Source organism: Phyllosticta citriasiana (assembly GCF_038021145.1).
Source record: "Phyllosticta citriasiana strain CBS 120426 chromosome Unknown IWZ02scaffold_3, whole genome shotgun sequence".
NCBI lineage: Eukaryota > Fungi > Ascomycota > Dothideomycetes > Botryosphaeriales > Phyllostictaceae > Phyllosticta > Phyllosticta citriasiana.
In genome coordinates, this window is record NW_027117280.1 from 103,662 (window position 1) to 120,903 (window position 17,242).

Consider the following 17,242-nt stretch of genomic DNA (forward strand, 5'->3'; position numbering starts at 1 on the left):
GGCCTACCTTGTTCACGAATGGTACCTAGAAAAGGCTAACATCATGGTGCCCACCTCAGTCTTGACCTGCCACACGCTCGAGTACAGCATGCGGCTAGCGGAGGAGCACGATTCGGCCAGGCTGGCCGAGATGGAGCAGGAAGATGAGGCCGAGCTGCAGTCGAGCAGCGTGCGGTACGTCGTTGCATCGGGACCAGGAACCACGACGGCCGCCTCGCAGTCGGCCGCAGAAGCAGCAGAGGCCGCCGAATCGACCCGGCCACAGTCCCCTTTTCACGTCGAGAGCATCCAGCCGCGCGACCGCACGCGCGAGGAGTACGTCAACGCGCTCAAGCAGGGCTACAACCAGCTGATTGAGCTACTGCTGCGCGACATTGCCCGCGGCTGCGACACGCTCGTCGGCTCCAAAGTGCACTCGGTCAGCAAAATCTGCTACGACATTCTCACCTCGACCGAAAACAGCATCCTTCACGCCCTGATCGACGGCAACCTCGCCTGGGACGCTGAGCACGACTCTGCCACCGTAGAAGCCATCGGCCGCCTGCGGGCCCAAGCCGCCTCGCAGCCGTGCATCTACCAGCGCGTCCTCGTCGACGAGCTGAACCAGTCCGCCAGCCCCACTGAGCTCTTTGACGTGATTGAGGCTCTGCGTCGCTACTCGCGCACCAGCGAGTGGGAGCTGGCCCTGTCCGTCGACACGTACAAGAGCCCGGACAAGTGGAACGAAAACCTGTCCAAGGCCGGCCGCCGCAAGTACCTGGCGTCGTACGAGAATGCATACTCCACGCCGTCCGAGGCGCGCATCGCCGAGCTCGAAATGTTTTGCCAAAAGCTGCACTCGCGCCTCGACAAGACGCCGACGAGCGAGTGGGCCGAGCCGCTGCGCTTCCCGCTCGTCGACGTGGGCTACACGGTCAACTACGCGGCGCGCGAGGCGGCCAACGACGCCCACACGTCGTCCAAGTTCCTCATGAACCTGGTCGAGGCCGTGGCCAACGCCCTGTTCCCCGGCCGCGGATTCCGGGCCAAGCAGTTCCCCATCTTTCTCATCTTCGAAGCACAACAGGCCGTCATGGCGGACCTGGTCATGGGGGCGCTGTCGCAGGCACTCCTGTCGACGGGCGGCGGCACGGCGTACTGGTCGACGGACCTGCTGCACGCGTCGGCCATGTCCGTCGACGACAAGAACTGGATGCGGTACGAAAAGTGGGCCGTCGACCACTCGCCGTACGTGGCCAACTGCCGCGCCGACGCGCCGCGCCAGAATGCCGAGCTCGACCGCATCAAGCGCATCATCGAGGCCAAGAAGCGCGAGATGCTGCTGCTCAAGCGCGAGTACAACGAGGGCCAGCTGCAGATGCGTCTGGCGGCCCGCGACATTACGCGGCGCGTCGCTCGCTGCAACCGCTACCAGTTCTGAAGCGCGGCCGGGCAGCTATACATGTCCTTGGCCCTTCTCGCCCTTGGCGAGTGAGGTATTGAACCAATCCTTTCGGCTGATTCAACTCGGCTCCTGCCCCATCTGCTTCCATCCCGGCGACATTTCCGTCTTCCGATTATGGCCATCTCCTTCTCGGTCCTTGTGTTTTGTTTCCTTGTAATCTGTCCGGAGTCGGCGTGTTTCGACGGCGGGGCCGGCAGGGAGGTTGCGTACGTATTTACGGGATGGTTCGGGCGGTGTTGCGGAGTCGACGGTTCGAGATGAGGTTGCGAGAACGAAGAAGAATCCGCTCAACGAGCATCAGCCGTTGAGAGACGTCTCGGGGTTTCGGCAGGCGAATGGAAGAGGTGACGAAACGGTGCGGTCGGCGTCTCACACTGCGTCTGGTTTGACGCGCAACCCGTCAGTCAGCAGAGGTCGGGAGCAAGACGATGATGGGGGGATGGAAGGAGGAGATGGCGAGATGGCGACTCGACTTATATGCAGACGCGGCACCGCCTTCTTCTTGAGCAACCAGCCAACCAAACGGGCCTTTTGGCCGAGCGGACGGACTCCCGAGACACCTCAGCCTTGGGTTGCTCGCCATCGACGCCTCGCTCTTGTGTCACCGGCCAGGTACCGAACGAGCGTCGTCTGCAAACTGATGGTGCAGAAGAAACGGCCAGCAGCGACCGCGCAAAGAAGCGATCGAACGAAGCGCACTGGGGACTCGAGGAACAAGGTGAAATGAGGGCGAGCGGTAAAAAGGCAGATGGCTGCGACGGCGGTGTCCCATCTCGTCCTATCCTGGCTGTCGTAAGTTGCCATGTCTCGTGCTCAGCGCAGCACAGCACGCACGGTTGGGCCGGGGCGATTGCGACATCGAGGCGTCTTCTTGCTCAGGACCACATCATCATCTTCCGCCAACACAACGCGCAAATCTCTCCGCTTCTCTTTTGCGATGAAAAGAAGGAATGTGCTGCGTGGTTAGATGGTCGACGGGCTGCGATGACGGGCGGCGTGCGTTGGCGATGTGCTTGTCTGCTTGCTTGTCTGTCGTCCTCCGAGGAGCCAGCGTTCTCTGATGCAGCTGCTGCCTGTCTGCCTGTCTGCGTGTCTGCTGTATCACTCAACCAGCGCTGCAACATCTCAGTCCAACTCAGCTCCTACGGCAGCAGTCTTGTTGTGGTGCGACGCGACAACAACAACAACAACAATAACAACAACAATAACAACAACAACGCGACGGGCGAGGCGAAGTGAGATGTTTGTACATGCACACCCATCTAGACACACACACACACACACACACACACACACACACACAAACACAACAATGACGACGGCGACGACGATTTTTTTGAATCTTCATGTTGACAAAATAGACAAATGCGCAGTGTGCGCGGTGATCCGTCCATCTATCTACTTACCTATAAAATGAATGAATGAAAGGAGACAGATGCGAGAGTTCCGTCGCCAATCTATGGCGTGATTTGATTCGCCGCGTGCGTGACGCCCAGGCACCGACACGCACGTTTCTCCTCTCCCGTCCCGTCCGGGCACTCAGCAATTAACCAACCAACCAATCAACCAACCAATGAACCAACCCATCAGTCAGTCCAGCCATCGATATCCGCCTGCCGAAGCAACCATTTTGCAAAATAGCAGTGGCCTTTCTGTCTCGCCGCCGCCGCCGCCGCTGTCTGATTATCGTCTCTCTCTCTCTCTCTCTCTCTCTCTCTCCAACAGCCCAAAATGAAAATGTAGTATCTTGATTGCTGAATGCAGACCAACCGACGCGCTCGAGCGTCACCACTCATGATGGCTTGGCTGCACAGCACAGTACAGCACAGCACAGGGCGAGACGCTAGATGTCAGATGTCAGATGTCAGACGCTAGGCGTCAGCCGTGGCCGGGAAAGAAGGCGAGGAAGGCGAGGTGGAGACAGACAAGCTTTCTTGAGGCTTGCTTGGTTTGTGTGATGCGGTGCGGTGTGGGGGCGGGGGTCAGGTGTGTGGCTTGATTTTGTTGTGCGGATTGGATGGATGGATGGATGGATGGATGGATGGATGCTTTGAGGGATGGAGAGGGAAGGGAAGGTGTTGGTCTTGATAAATCTGTTTGCTGTTTGCGGTTCGACGCGTCAACCGTCCGTCCGTCCATTCGCCCATTCCCGCTCTTTTGTCTTCTCTTTGAAGGGTATCTCTCCATCTCTCCATCTCTCCGTCTCCACCTCCTCAATTTCCACACTACAACACCTCTACAACGTATACCTAAACCCCTTATTATCAATCTCGGTCAAATCCCTCATGCCCAGCTCCACCGCCTCCCTCTTCTGTTCCTCCGTCAACGGTCCCGCCGCCGCCGCATCGCGATCGCGCTTCTTATTCACACTCCACATATACGCATACAGCGCGACCACACTAAGCAACTTGACAACATAGCCGACCAGCATAGCGATGTATGCCGAATGGTACCCGGGGGCCTCGCTGTCGCGGAAAGTCTGCGGGCCAATGATGTTGCCGACGCAGTACCCCGTGAAGATGGCAGCGCCGGTGAGCTGCTTCTTCGTGTACCCGGACACGTTGCTGCTGACCATGGTCAAGCTCATGCTGAAGCCGAGGCCCTGGAAATAGCAGAGCCAGAGCGCGACGAGCCGGCCCCACTTGTTGCTGTCGGGGAGCCCGACCAGCAGCGCTGCGCCCAGGATGCAGATGAGGTTGGCTACGATCATGGTGACGCAGCGTGAGTTGGGAAATTTGGTGCATACGATGCCGCCGCCGAGGAGGGCCGCGAATTGCACGAAACCGCCTGGAATTTGCAGGTACTGGGTGCCAAGCGTGTCGTAGCCAAACGTCTTGATGATGATGGATGTGAACTGTGGGGCGTTAGTGAGCAGAATTTGCAAGAGGCAGGGAAGAGGGGAGCACAGGAGGGGTTGGAGGAGAAGCAGAAAGACAGGGGAGTAGAAGGGGTAGCGAGAGAAGAGGGCAGCGGAGTAAAGGTGGATGCTCAGGGTACTCACGCTGGTCAAGGCCGAATTGGGGACCTGGGCCCCGACGGCCAGGATGAACAGAATCCACGTCTTAGGGTCGGTAAGACATTGCCACGCTTGGTCCTTCTTGAAATGCGTATTCTTGACACCCTGGCGGTTCTTGGCCACGCGGTGCACGGCAATAGCGCGTTCACGCTCCGTCAGGAACTTGGCCGTCGACGGCAGGTCCGGCAGCAGCAGGAACGAAATGGCGGCCCAAGCGATGCTGACGGCGCCAAAGATGATGAAGACGTATTGCCACCGCGCGAGGGTCCCCGTGGTGATGTGCCCAATGGCATACCCGATCAAACTGCAAGAGGGTCCCGGTCAGCACGGAACCGAAAAGGGGGATCGGGCAAGTGTCCACGTACCCACCGACCATCGTCGCCAAACCATTGGTGCCTGTGTGAGGGTAAAATTCCTTAGCCTGACCCACTTCACCCACCTGGATGTTGGAGGGTGCATCGGGGCACGTCTTCACTTACAGTAGTAGGCCTCCAGGCGCAGGGGCTGTTCTGCGGAAGTGTACCACAGACCCATGACCAGCACGAAGCCTACAATTGTCAGCTTGGACGGTGCTCGGAAAACGCGGACATGGGACACATACCTGGGTTGATTGCGGCCTCGACGAGTCCGAGCATGAAGCGGTTGACGGCGATGCCGGCAAAATTGTAGCATGCCGGCGTGGTGATGAGAATGAGTCCCCAGCCTAGAACCTGTTAGCTTCGAACAAGACAAGTCGGCTGAAATCGTACCAAAGGTGATCAAGCTCAAAAACTTTCCAATGGGGAAACTGCATCCATGTCAGCTGCGGCGCGGCCGATCAGTGATGAAGACGCACCTCTGCATGATGTACCCCGAGGGATACTGTGCAACGAGGTAGCCAAAGTAAAAGATCTAAGAAGTCAGTCAATTGAGTTGTAGGCAAACAACAGGAAACGTACCGAGTTGAGCCACGAGTACTGATCACCATGCAGATGCGTCCCTTGCTTGAGACCGTAGACGCTCGAGTAGTTGATGGCATTCTGCTCCAGTTAAAAAAACCATGCGGCGATTCGCGATTCCACCCACCTTGTCGAGATACTGGAGCAGATAGGTCATGAAGAGCACCGGCACGATGCGCATGTCAATCTTGCGCAGAACCTTTTTCGCCTCAGACTCGTCGTACTCGAGACTCTCGGCCCTCTTGAACACTTCGTAGCTGTCGTCGAGGTCGGACGAGTTTTCGCTCGACGACAACATCTCGACGTCGGCATGCTCGAGCGGAGCCTTGGAGTCGCTGATGGCGGCCATGATGCAGGCTCACGGTTCCGGCCAGTGTCCGGCGGGGAAGAATGAGAGGCTGGGGTTCGACCACGAGGTAGCTGGGGACTGGATGAAGAAGACAGCAAAAAAGTCGACTCTTTTTTCTACGATACAGCGGCTACGAAAGATGGGAGGCCGACGCAGTATTGCGTGCTTGCCACAGAACGCAAGCCGGATGCCGTGGCCGTTTCGACGACGGACAGCAGGGCGGTGATCTCGGACGTGGTAGCCATGGCGGCCCACCGAGAGCTGCAACGGTCTCGAGCAGGATGACGGAGCGGTGCATTGTCGTGAAGAAAAGGACAACCTGATTGGTGTCGGCAAGAGGCGTGTGGTGTTTTTCGACAGTGCCCCTGCGGCGTCCTGATCACGACATTCGCTTGGAGTTGACGCAACGGCGACTCTCCACTGTCGACATGCTGCTTGTCCAGCCTGCCACCTCTTTGCCCACCACCTCTTTGTTTTCAACCAGCCGAATTACATTTCCGCGGATCGAGTCGAAGTTGAATCGAATTGGATGCACGAATGGACGACGTCATGGCGACGTTTGCTGACGATTGGCAGAGCAGCTTGCCGGTGGCTAAGGCCGAGGTCGAGATGCGGATCAAGAGGTGGTAAACAAGCAGACGGAAACGAAACGGACGTCGATGGAGCAGTGGAGACGAGGCGGGATATTTAGATTTTGGACATGCCGTCGTTGTCCGGACGAGGGTGGCTTCAGGTCCAGGTTCCCCCCGGGGGGGGCAGTTGAGCGAGTCATGCAGCGAACGAACCCTCGGCTGCCTGACTCGAGCCAACCTTCTTGACTTTGGGGTTTGTCCGGGTTCTCTAGACTCCAAATCCCCCACAATCCTCGACAACCTTTGGCCCTTTTCCTGTTCCTGCCGTCCGTCCGTCTGTCTGTCTGTCTTTGCACTTTTCTTCCCGCTAGCTCTCGAGCCTCACAAGTCCTCCCGCTCCTTAGCATTCCCCATCCAGTCGCTAGTCAATTTCGAAAAGCTGCCAACCAACTCCCATCCTACGCATTCAGACTCAAATGGCAGCGGGTCGCGCGGCTCAAGCCGTGCCGATGGTACTGCGACACTCACTCGTACACAATTCCAGACGCTGTTGTACCTTTTGCTTAATTACTTTTGGGCCCAGCTCTGCCCGCCCAGTCTCTCGCTTGTCGCCCACCGTTTCACCTCTGCTGGGGAATCCACCAGCTTATCGACTCCGAGCGTCGCAACCGTGGCGTCTGGTTTTCCTTCTCCTAGACTCGTCTCTCCCTCTCCTCCCTTGATCTGCTATTCCTCTCTCAGTTAACCCTCGCCCTCGGTTTCCACCCCTAGCCGTACCGCTCCTGGTTCGCGACTGGACTCAGTCTCATTGTACGTCCAAAATGAGCGCTATCCATGCGGCTCCAGTGCCATCCTCCAGACCACCTACCACTGCGTCATGTCATCTTTGCCGTCAGCTCGACATTAGACTAAGCCGCAACCACCGCCTAGCGCCTCATCCATCCGATGCCATGTTGCGCTATCAATTCCCCTTTCCTCTAGCCCTCGCCCAAGTTTTTAAGCTTGCTTGCCTGTTTTGCTCCTCGTTTTGGCTACTGCCGTTCCCTATATCTCGTCGCGCGTGCCGTTTGTCCCGTCCCTGGTCATGTGCCGCCCGCCGTCAGCATGTATACAATGATTCGGTCAAGAATGTCGTGGATAGCTTCGGCCTTCTACTCCAGGACTGAGACGTCTCCAGGTCCCGACATGGGCGGCGCGCCCGACGTCCTCCTCGCCGCCGCGCAAAGAATCATCGCCGTCCAAAACGTCGCAAACATTCATGGCCACCATCAGTCGCTCTACATCTCGCTCCAGCCGCTCCAGTACAGCTTGCGCCACGAAGACGGCGAAGAAGGCGAATACTTTGAGCTCTCGCGCGAATCCAATCTCGGCCAGTACCCAGAGTACAAGAGAAATGAAGGCAAGTGGGAAGCAATTGTGCTGCTCCGCCTGTCCAAAGCTACCGTCGAAATCCGAACGGCCGATGCCTGGCGCCCATTTCCCGAATTCCTCAACACGCTGCCCCCTGTCACCGACACCGCCTTTGGACCGGGAACCCTGTCGTGGAAACAAGCTCTGCAGTGGGACACTAATGGACGACACTTTCCTCTGATGCAGCTTCCGGGCGAGCTGCGCAACATCATCTACGACCACGTCGTGTCCTTTTGTTATCCGTTCGAGTTTGAGCACAACTGGAACTATCTGGGGCCGGCGGGCACGGCAGGCTTGCTGTCGCGCGACTTTCGCCATCCCGGCTCCTACGTGCGGGCCGAGCTGTGCGGGCGTGGCCGCATCGTCAACGGCTGTGGTCCCATCCTGTCGCTGCTCCTCACCAGCAAGCAGGCCAAGGCCGAGTTTGCGCACCGCCTCTGGCTCAATGGCGAGTTTCGCTTCCAGTCCGCCTACACGCTGCGCCGCTTTCTCGACTGCCGGCCCCCGCCGCCGGCGTCACTCACTGTCGCGCCAACGGCCATAGCCAAGCTGTGCCTGCAGCTCACGACATGGAGCGCCGTCAAGTTCTTCGGCGCGTGGATATACACGGCCGCGCAACCTTGGGGGCCCGCCGACGCGGAGGTACTGCGCGGCTTGCCGCTGCGCGTGCTCGAACTGCGGCTCGGCCACCGCGAGGACTACTCGGGCTTCCGCATGGACAGCTGGCTGGCGCCGTGCTGCCACAAGGTTTTGACGGGCCTGATTCTGTGGGCCGCCAAAGACTACGTCGTCGACATTCCGAGCGTGCGAATCGAGGGCTGCGTCGCCGCCGACGTCAAGACGGCCTGGGTGCAGCTGCTGCACGACGTGCGCGCGCGCCGCGCCTCGTCTGTGACCGAGTGGGACGTCATTGGGCAGTCGTGGGCGTTGCAGAAAAAGGGCGAGAGCTGGCTTGTCCGGACGAACTCGTGAGTCTATCCAAAAGTACCATATCGCTGCATTGATGCTGACTTTTCAACAGTGGTCTCGGATGCAACCTCCTCGACCACCAACACAGCTGCTTTGACCAGCTAGGCCACTGCACCGACGACTACTGCATCTCCGAAAACAATTTTCTCGGCTCGCCCCATCGTATTGCCCGGCTGCCCGATTGATCTGGGCCCTTGTTGCACGACGCCAGCTGTGGACTGAGTGGGTGGTCCAGAAATGCGCCACCGACACAGCTCATCTACGCCCTGCCCTGTCCAGCTCCCTCAAGCCACCATGCCGAATCGATCCGCGATACGTCTACCGCGCCAGCAGCGCATATCCGCAGTCGAACGCGTCGGTCCCTGAAACCCGCCTCGCTTGCGCGCCTCACGCGGTTTCCGAATCACGTATAAGCTTTGGGAAGCGCGCCGGCTCAAGCTCAAGCTCAAGCTCAAGCTCATGCTCATGCTCATGCTCATGGTCATGGTCATGCTCATGCTCGCAACACGACGACCAGCACAGCCCGCTGCCAATGCCGATGCCGATGCCGATGCCGACCCAGAAAAGCAGCCTTACCTTGTTGTCGCTTTCCCGATGTCAACCCGGCGGGTCGACGAGACACTCACTGTCGCCGAAAGTCGACAGTTGGCAGACGACCGCAGATGGTACGCGGCGTTTTTAGTCGCGAACTCTATGACGACGGGGAACGACTCGTACGGAATCGTAGAGGTCGATACGGCAGCTGCATTGGGCAGAGAAGGGGATTTGGTTGGGGGGCATCTCGGCCCAAGAAAGAGATGCATGAAGGGACAATAGCGTGGAAGATGAAAAAGAGGAACGGAGAGGGATGGAATGGAAAAAGTCACGGCCGACAGGAGTGAGGAACGAAATATCAGGGCTGACTTTTAACGAATTCATCAAGAACGAAATGAAACGGATTATTCGATCGCTCACCAGATGGATCATGTCAAGTGCACAAAAATATACGTAAGGTAGTAAATGAGCAGCAGTTGAACACGACCCACGCGTTCCCCGTGTAAAAGCGGCATGGTATACACAACTGACTTAAATCCACACATGTACTCAACACCACGGCAGATCCCTACACATTTGTACTCACCACCAACCAAACCCCGCGCGCGGCTTCCCGGCCTCAGCCACAGCCGGGCTCAAATCGCGCTAGCAAGGGCTCTTCTCCAACATGGCGTTCAAATCAGGATCGATGATACCCGCCGTCACGGCATCTGCGCAAAGCGTCAGCACCCATCCAGCATTTCAAGATTACACTCACTAGAATACCCCCACTGCAACGCATCCGTAAAATTAGCATTCCCGACAACCTTCCAACTCCAATAGACCCACCCACTCGTACGCTCATACATATCCATCTGGGCGGCGAAATACTGTTCAAAAAACTCCCTATTCTCTTCCTCCTTACCGGCCAGCTGGTCCAGCTTGAGGGCCCATTCGCCGACGAATTTGGGCGTTTGCGAATCGACGCGATTGCCCTGGCCGACGGATTCCGAACATGTGTAGCTGAGCGCGCAGACGAGGGCGCCGCCGCATTCGGTTATGGGCGAGTGTTGGTAGTTGTGGTCGTCGTAGAGGAGGCGGGAGAGTTGGGTGGTGGTGAGGGCAGTGGAGGGGGAGGGACCGGATCCCCTGGCCATGTTGGTTAGCGATGGATGGGGGAATGGGGGAATATGATGATGGGGTAGGGGAAAGTCGAGAAAGGCACGCACCAAGGGGCTGAAGAACGGAAAGGAGGAAACAGGGGGAATTGTAGGTACACACCACAAATCATCCATAACCGCAATATGCAGCCTCGCTGCGTCTGCCACACCCAACGCCTCTTCCGCCCCCGTCACAGCGTCGATGGCTGACCCGTAGTAGTGCTCGACCAGCCACTGCGTGTCGCCGCTATCCTCGCGCTTCGGCTCGTTGACAATCTCGATGGTGCCGACGTTGCGAAAAGCGTTGTTGGTGTGCGTTTGATTCGTCATCCAGGAGAGAAACTCGTAGGCGCGCTCGGATTCGTAGTCGGATTGGTAGAAGCCCGTTGTTGATTGGTAGTCGCCAGTGAAGGCGTTGTTGGCGACTTGGCGGCCGGGAAGGCCGTGGAGGTCTGGGAGGGGGTGATTTTAGTGGAGATCAGGGGAAAGGGAATGGAGGTGCTGTGGTCGCACAAGAGGGACGAGGAAAGTTGGTACGTACCAATGATGATGTACAGCCCAGCATCAGACGCCCAGCCGCAAAACTTGACCAAGTGATCGAAACCCCCTGGGTCAAGTCAGAACCAACGCGACACGGTGACGCACTTCCAAAGGAATCAGTCAAGACGCGCCTCTCGGAAACCGCTCATACTCGTTGAGCAGGTCCTCCTTCATCCAAAAGCCGACCGGGATGCGAATGGTGTTCAAACCATACGCCACCATCTGGCGAATGTCGTCTTGCGTAATCCAGCTGTCCCAGTGCGTCTGCCACGCAGCTCCAGCCGCATCCATGTCGCCGTTGTATGTCGTCTCGACACACTGGCGCTCAGCTTGTGCATCGCCGCAACCAAGCGTGTTTTGCCAGACGTCGGCCGCCATCCAGGGCTCGAGGATGTATTGCGAGCCGGCATTGACGCCGCGGATCTTAATGGTACCGCTGTTGGCAAAGGCAGAGAGGCTGGCGCTGGAGGGGGCGCTGGAGGGGAGCCATGCGCGGACGAGGAGCGCTGAGATGAGAAGGGGAAACAATGTGCAATACATATTTACAAGGCTCGGGGTGGGAATATGGACAAGGTTTGAAACACAACAAAACAAGCGCCCTGGTACCCATGATGGTGTAGAAGAACTTGCCGTTTTATAGCATCAGAGATTCGTCGTCAGCCATGAAGCGTTGCAGCGAATTGATTCAGCGGCTGGGACACCTCCGGCTCGGCCTTGGGTAGACAGCGGAGCACAAACGGCTTCCTCTTTGGGCGACCGAGGTGGGTCGAAGAATGCCATCATGCAAAAAGACTGTCGTCAGCATGGTGGTGGGGAAGGGACTGGACAATGATGAGGAGAGATAGTCCTCGAGGCCTGTTGGCAATCAAACCTGACTGGTTGTCTCATGGGCCCATGGTCCGGATGACTGATGCTCCCTCCGATAAGTTCGGATTCACTACGTAGTGGGTACATTTGATCCGGATCTTGGCTGGGACGGCGTGGCCATGACATGTCAGTGCCGAACCAAAAGCAGCCTGCCGACGCAGGAGGCCGCCTGCCCCCACAGAACTCCGAGAAGTTTCTCAAGCAACGCAGTTCCCATGGTCTGCCGAGCACTGTGGCGGGAGCCCCGACTTCTCATTCGAGCCAACGGGTTGACGAATACATGTCGTCTCCTGACCCTTTAGGAAGAAAATCGCGCCAAACGTCACCACGAGGCCGAGACAGTCGCCGCAGAGCCATGGAGAACCAATCCAGAACTGGATGCTGGTTCACGACCTTGGACACGGCGGACCAGCGCCACGCTTTGGCAGGGTTGTGTGTGTAAGGTTGATGCCGCTCCACAGGATAAGCTTATGGTAGATTGGCACTTCCCCAGATCTGCGGCGAGGGTATACCGGGAGAGTTCGAGCAGAGCTTGGCGCAGTGGTGCAACCCGAATACGTAACTGCCAGAGGAAAGTGCCGAGAATGATAGAGTACTTCAACAAGTGTTGAAGACATTTGTCGTGGATCCATGAAATCAGACATTACCTCAAAACTTGTGAGCGCAGCCAGTGCTTTTGGTGATGTCATTGTATTTTCGAGTACAAGACCGAGATGGTCATTCCAAGAGCTGTCCAAAATATCGATCCTCCGGAGGTGTATCCAACGCACCAAGCCACCGCCAAGGCGGTAATTGTGTGCTGTATAGCGGAGGATCAAATGATTTGCAAGTTGTCATGCAAGCACATGTAAGTGACTGCAATCCACAGGCCAGCCATGGGGCTGAGAACAGCTGGTTCTCCAGGGCTGGACCCATGGCGGAAGCGTGGGTGGCTCTTCCTGGAGCTCCCATTGAAGCGATCAATGCAAGGGATGGACGTTGCTTTTTTGCGCTCAATGGTTTTACAAACCTTGTTCCGACGAGCAGCGAAGAACATGGCGGACAAGGGAATCGCGGGACTTTCCATACAAGCCCCGACCGTCATCAGCCTCCATTCGCGAAAGCATCTTCGGCCAGGCCTCTTTTCCATTGCGGGGTACGTCCATGAACATGTCAGCCGGGCACTTTGATTGGCCATGAAAAAGTCTCAAGTAGAGGCCGCATGCTGACTACCTACAGTCTCCAGAGGTAGGCCGCTAGATTTGACAACCATCAGGCAGTGGTATTCGGGTCATACCTCAGGTTGTATGCGGCGAAGAGGTTGAACCAAGGTCGTTTGGTAGAGGCTGACAGGGGTGTTGGTTCCTTGGATAGACCTGTTTTCCTTGGCCACCATCTGTTTCGAGGAAGAAGAAGCATTCAGCGAGCGACTTATCGCTTTGGGCGAGGGCGGCACGTCACGAGCGCAGACAGTTTAACCCCAGGATGACAACTGGAGAAGCAAAGGTGGTGTGGCTGACGGCAGGTCGGAGGCGCTCGAATGGGACAGGACAAGGCTGGCATTGGCAGCCGTGGCGTGGCGCATGACTGGCCTTGAAAGAGCAGGCCGCTGAAGCAGCAAATGCCGGTGGCACGGCAGGTGGTGATGGTTGGTCGGAGTTGAAGACGAGTCGAAGAGAGAGAGGGTGGGTGTTGTTGTCCATCGGGCAGCCCTATCGGCCTATGCGGTCCGGGCTCCGGTCCGTGTTCCCCTGCAGCCCCGGGAAGCGTCGCCCACCTTTCTGGTTGCATCACCGTCTCTTCTCCCACTCTCTCATGCCGCGACTCTCTCCTCGCCTCCTCCGACACGCTCACAATGCCCATCCGCTGCTGAGATTGCTCCTCCCAGTCTGTCGAGACCTCGATTCCGCTCGCAATGAGCTCCGCTGGCTTCAGGACCACGCCCAAACACTTGCGGCGCGTTCGCCAAACCCAGAGAAATGGGAGACGCGTCTGCAGGTCATGGTTCGTCAGCGCGCCACAGGCAAACCGCTACAGTATATTCTCGGAACAGAGTACTTTGGTGACCTCGAGATAGTCTGCAGGCCGGGAGTCTTGATACCTCGGTGAGCGGCTTTGAATAGTGTTTCCATGTTGTCCGCTGACGTTGCCAGACAAGACACAGCAGCCTCCGTGGCGTATCTTGCGCGACTTTTGCAATCGAGCGACTCCCTACCCAGCCAACTACGTGTCATTGACCTCTGCACCGGCACCGGGTGCATCCCGTTGCTTTTGGACCATCTCCTCTCCCACTCGCGCGACCCACCCGAGTTGCAGCTCCTCGGCGTCGATGTTTCAAAAAAGTGCGTGGACCTAGCCGAGGAAAACAAGGCGCGTTGTCAAGCCAGATACACCGAATTTATACAAGCAGACGTCCTGGCTGCCAAAGGTTCTCCCCAAGCTCCGTCTTTGCTGGCGCTGCTGCAAAGCAGAGCGTCGCCGCAGTGGGACATTTTGACATCAAACCCACCGTACATATCATCTCACGCGTTTGTTCACACAACGGCCCGTTCGGTGCGAAATTTCGAGCCAAAGCTGGCGCTTGTCCCACCGGCGGGCGTATCCGAGATACCCGACGACGGTGATCTGTTCTACCCCAGGCTCCTGGATGCCGCAGATCATGTACAATCTCAGGTCGCTCTTTTCGAAGTCGCAGATCTATCGCAGGCATTGCGGGTTGCCTCACTGATCAGGGACAAGGGCTCTTGGGAAGGGATTGAAATCTGGAGAGACGAGCCTGGCGCAAAAGATGAGTCCTTTGTGCACATCGAACACACCTTCTATAACGTAAGAATTCTTGGCCGCGGAAACGGACGAAGCGTGGTCTGCTGGAGGAATCAAGGAGCAACATGGCTCGGGCGATGATGACCCGTTTTGCTTTAGCATTCTTGTGGAGAAAGGGTGCGAGTCAAGTACCCCGTCAAGTGCTGGAAGCTCAACGCCAAGTTGATTGCATAACTTAACCACACTCAACTGCGGAGATGTCCCCACAATCCATTCCTGTGCATGCATGCGAGGCTGACCGACTTTGCGAGTCAACGAGCGATTACGTACGAGATTTAAGCATTGTGGATGAGAAATATCCATCTGGCCAACACGTGGAGTATACTTGTTCAATTATTGCGGATTATATTTACAACTCAGGATCTACATTGATCTGGAAAGGTCAGACTTTTCCGAAATAGTCACCAACCATAAAGAAACATCAAGCGGCGCCCTCACTCATGCCTCGGGCTCCAATATTACGCGGCGATATGTCGCGAGGTTCATTTTGCGGTCATCCTCCACGGTCAAAATGATGTGCAAGGTCCAATACCAGTCAGTGAGATGTCAAAGAGGATCAGCAACAGAAACTTACAAGGTTATCCTTGGGGAGAAGCTCCACAACGCTGCCCTTGTCATTCAATGGAGTGATGGTGACGTTGGGCGAGACGTGAGGAACTTCGCCGCCGTCAATGCGAATGCTGGCCTCGCGGTAGTTGTACCAGCTAAAAGTCAAGTCATCATTGTCCGGATCCCAAGACTCGGACGCATCGAGGACGAGCGATTCTCCAAGCCTATACGGGACCTTGATGGTATCCAAGGAAGCGCTGCCGTTGACAATCGCAACGGGGTGGTGGTTCGTCTTGGTCGTGTCGTTGCCGTACGCCGCCCATGCCATGCGCGCCGCAAAGTCGTATTGGAACGCCTTACGCCAGCGCCAAATGGTTGCGTACGCAGAGGCATGGGTCTGGTTGTCCAAGCCCACGACGTAGTCAGCAGTGTTGGAGAAAACGAGGCTTCGTCCGGATGAGTCGACATTGATGTAGCGACCACCCCAACCGCCCCATTGGGGATATTCGGGCTGGGTCAAGCCGTTGGGAATCAGCGACAAAAAGGCCGGCGTGTCGCCCTCCATGATGAACTTGAATTCGGGGTACTGCTTGCCCAGCTCGCCGAGTCGGACATTCTTCTCCAGCCATTCGTTGGTCACGAGCGACGAGTCTGGGCCACCGACGTCAAAGGACCGCATGTGCTCGCCCGAGATGCCCTATTTGATGAGTCAGTGTCGATCCGAAAAAGCATTTGGGGACCAAAACTCACAATCCACGCAGCTTGGCTGTATTCGCTGAAGCCGTGGAGAGAGACAATGTAAAACAGCTTGGGGAACTTTTCCCTTATCCATGGGCCGGCGTCGTCCTGGTCCGAAATCGAGTAAACATGGAGCTTCGAGACAAAGCTGGCCAACTCCTCGGCGCTGCGCGTCTTCTCGACGTGGTTCAATGCCTCGGCAAGGACGTTTGCGCCACCCCAGACGCTGACCCAGAGTCGCTCCTCCGACGCGTCAGTCGCGTTGATAAGAGCAACCGACGCATTGCTGAGGGTCGTGTAGTTTGCGCCAATGGCTGCCAGGCCGTACACGGGGTGCCCGGTGTACGTCTTGCTCAAGAGTTCCTCTCCAGTAGGGTATTTTCCTGCTTCCGGGACGTTGGCGTTGAGGTTCTCGACAACGTCGCCGTACGTGTCGATGACGTGGTGGATTGTGGGCAGGTCGGTCGTGTAGTTGAGCCAGACGGACGTGATGGCAGCAATACCCTCGATCTGGATCTCGTTGGAATGCACCAGCAGGCGCACCAGACTCATTTGGTCGTCAGGCTCATTGCTAATATCGGTCAGGACGAAAACGCGGTGCTTATTCTCATAGCGCGCCCCCTCGCCATCTTTTCCAGTGGTTGTCAGAGCAGCGACGCTGTTGATGCAGAGAGAGAAAAACAGCACCAGGGCCAGCAGGACCCGCCGAGTCAGGCTGTGAGACGATTCCATAGCGACGGATCCGGGGTGCATAAAGAGCGGCAGCGCGACTCCATCTTTTTCACCGCGGGGATTTTCTTCTTCATGTACTGCGGCGCGCGGCGCCTCCTCGTCGTCAGTTGCACCGAGCGCACCGCCCAACAGTTTGAGGCATTTCAGCCAAAGCGGGTCATGCTCGTCACGTCTTCATCATGCTCGAGGCCGCCGGCGAAGGGAATCAAGGCCGGTCAACGGTTTGCGAACCGATGATCGCGAGAGCGAGGGTCAGTCTGCGACCCCACAAATTGTGGAAGCGGGGCCCCAGAACTCATCCTGACCTGGCTGTGACCAGTCACGTCCTCTCTCCACGGCCCTTCTAGCCGCATCCAGCTTCAACTACTTGTCAGGAGGTTCCTGGCCGAAGATTTGCTGTCAGGAGCGACTTGTAGACCGGTATCTGGATTGGACGTCCGCCATTCCCCAGCGTCCGTCGGCCATGACGTGTTGGCTGCCATTCGGGCTGGAGAGGAGCACGAGACGAGTTTTCCACCTCAGGTCTTGTGGTGGGGCAGGGTGCGGGATACGAGATACGAGATACGACTACCACGCCTTGGCAGAAAAAATAATGGCCGGCGGAACATACCAGCCACTACCACCAGAGTGGTAATCCGCAGCA

At 57.2% G+C, this 17,242-nt stretch overlaps 7 protein-coding genes across 7 annotated transcripts; 4 read left to right on the forward strand and 3 right to left on the reverse strand.

Annotated features, from left to right (window-relative positions):
• Positions 1-43: 43 nt before the first annotated feature.
• IWZ02DRAFT_430484 (uncharacterized protein) lies at positions 44-1,420 on the forward strand (the record flags this gene model as incomplete). Its single annotated transcript, XM_066766074.1, has 1 exon — positions 44-1,420. One exon carries the CDS (start codon positions 44-46, stop codon positions 1,418-1,420), a length of 1,377 nt encoding a protein of 458 aa, XP_066624917.1.
• Positions 1,421-1,671: 251 nt separating this feature from the next.
• Positions 1,672-3,072, forward strand: IWZ02DRAFT_168980 (uncharacterized protein). Its single transcript, XM_066762172.1, has one exon. It carries the CDS (start codon positions 1,922-1,924, stop codon positions 2,681-2,683), a length of 762 nt encoding a protein of 253 aa, XP_066624918.1. The 5' UTR covers positions 1,672-1,921; the 3' UTR covers positions 2,684-3,072.
• A 608-nt stretch (positions 3,073-3,680) lies between these two features.
• Positions 3,681-5,696, reverse strand: IWZ02DRAFT_372941 (major facilitator superfamily domain-containing protein; the record flags this gene model as incomplete). Its single annotated transcript, XM_066764670.1, has 9 exons — positions 3,681-4,298; positions 4,446-4,764; positions 4,826-4,856; positions 4,940-5,008; positions 5,062-5,163; positions 5,210-5,247; positions 5,296-5,351; positions 5,399-5,479; positions 5,526-5,696. The coding sequence occupies 9 exons, from the start codon at positions 5,694-5,696 to the stop codon at positions 3,681-3,683; spliced, it is 1,485 nt and encodes a 494-aa protein (XP_066624919.1).
• Positions 5,697-7,075: 1,379 nt separating this feature from the next.
• Positions 7,076-9,020, forward strand: IWZ02DRAFT_168956 (uncharacterized protein). The gene is made up of 2 exons (XM_066762171.1): positions 7,076-8,697; positions 8,751-9,020. Exons 1-2 carry the CDS (start codon positions 7,424-7,426, stop codon positions 8,881-8,883), a joined length of 1,407 nt encoding a protein of 468 aa, XP_066624920.1. The 5' UTR covers positions 7,076-7,423; the 3' UTR covers positions 8,884-9,020.
• A 675-nt stretch (positions 9,021-9,695) lies between these two features.
• Positions 9,696-11,676, reverse strand: IWZ02DRAFT_169110 (glucan endo-1,6-beta-glucosidase B). Its single transcript, XM_066762174.1, has 5 exons — positions 11,043-11,676; positions 10,913-10,978; positions 10,493-10,823; positions 9,990-10,360; positions 9,696-9,942 (listed from the first exon to the last, which is right to left on the reverse strand). Exons 1-5 carry the CDS (start codon positions 11,449-11,451, stop codon positions 9,878-9,880), a joined length of 1,242 nt encoding a protein of 413 aa, XP_066624921.1. The 5' UTR covers positions 11,452-11,676; the 3' UTR covers positions 9,696-9,877.
• A 1,896-nt stretch (positions 11,677-13,572) lies between these two features.
• IWZ02DRAFT_372461 (S-adenosyl-L-methionine-dependent methyltransferase) lies at positions 13,573-14,661 on the forward strand (the record flags this gene model as incomplete). The annotated part of the gene is made up of 2 exons (XM_066764634.1): positions 13,573-13,862; positions 13,911-14,661. The coding sequence occupies 2 exons, from the start codon at positions 13,573-13,575 to the stop codon at positions 14,659-14,661; spliced, it is 1,041 nt and encodes a 346-aa protein (XP_066624922.1).
• A 357-nt stretch (positions 14,662-15,018) lies between these two features.
• Positions 15,019-16,599, reverse strand: IWZ02DRAFT_430490 (DUF1593-domain-containing protein; the record flags this gene model as incomplete). Its single annotated transcript, XM_066766075.1, has 3 exons — positions 15,019-15,078; positions 15,155-15,826; positions 15,880-16,599. 3 exons carry the CDS (start codon positions 16,597-16,599, stop codon positions 15,019-15,021), a joined length of 1,452 nt encoding a protein of 483 aa, XP_066624923.1.
• Positions 16,600-17,242: the final 643 nt, after the last annotated feature.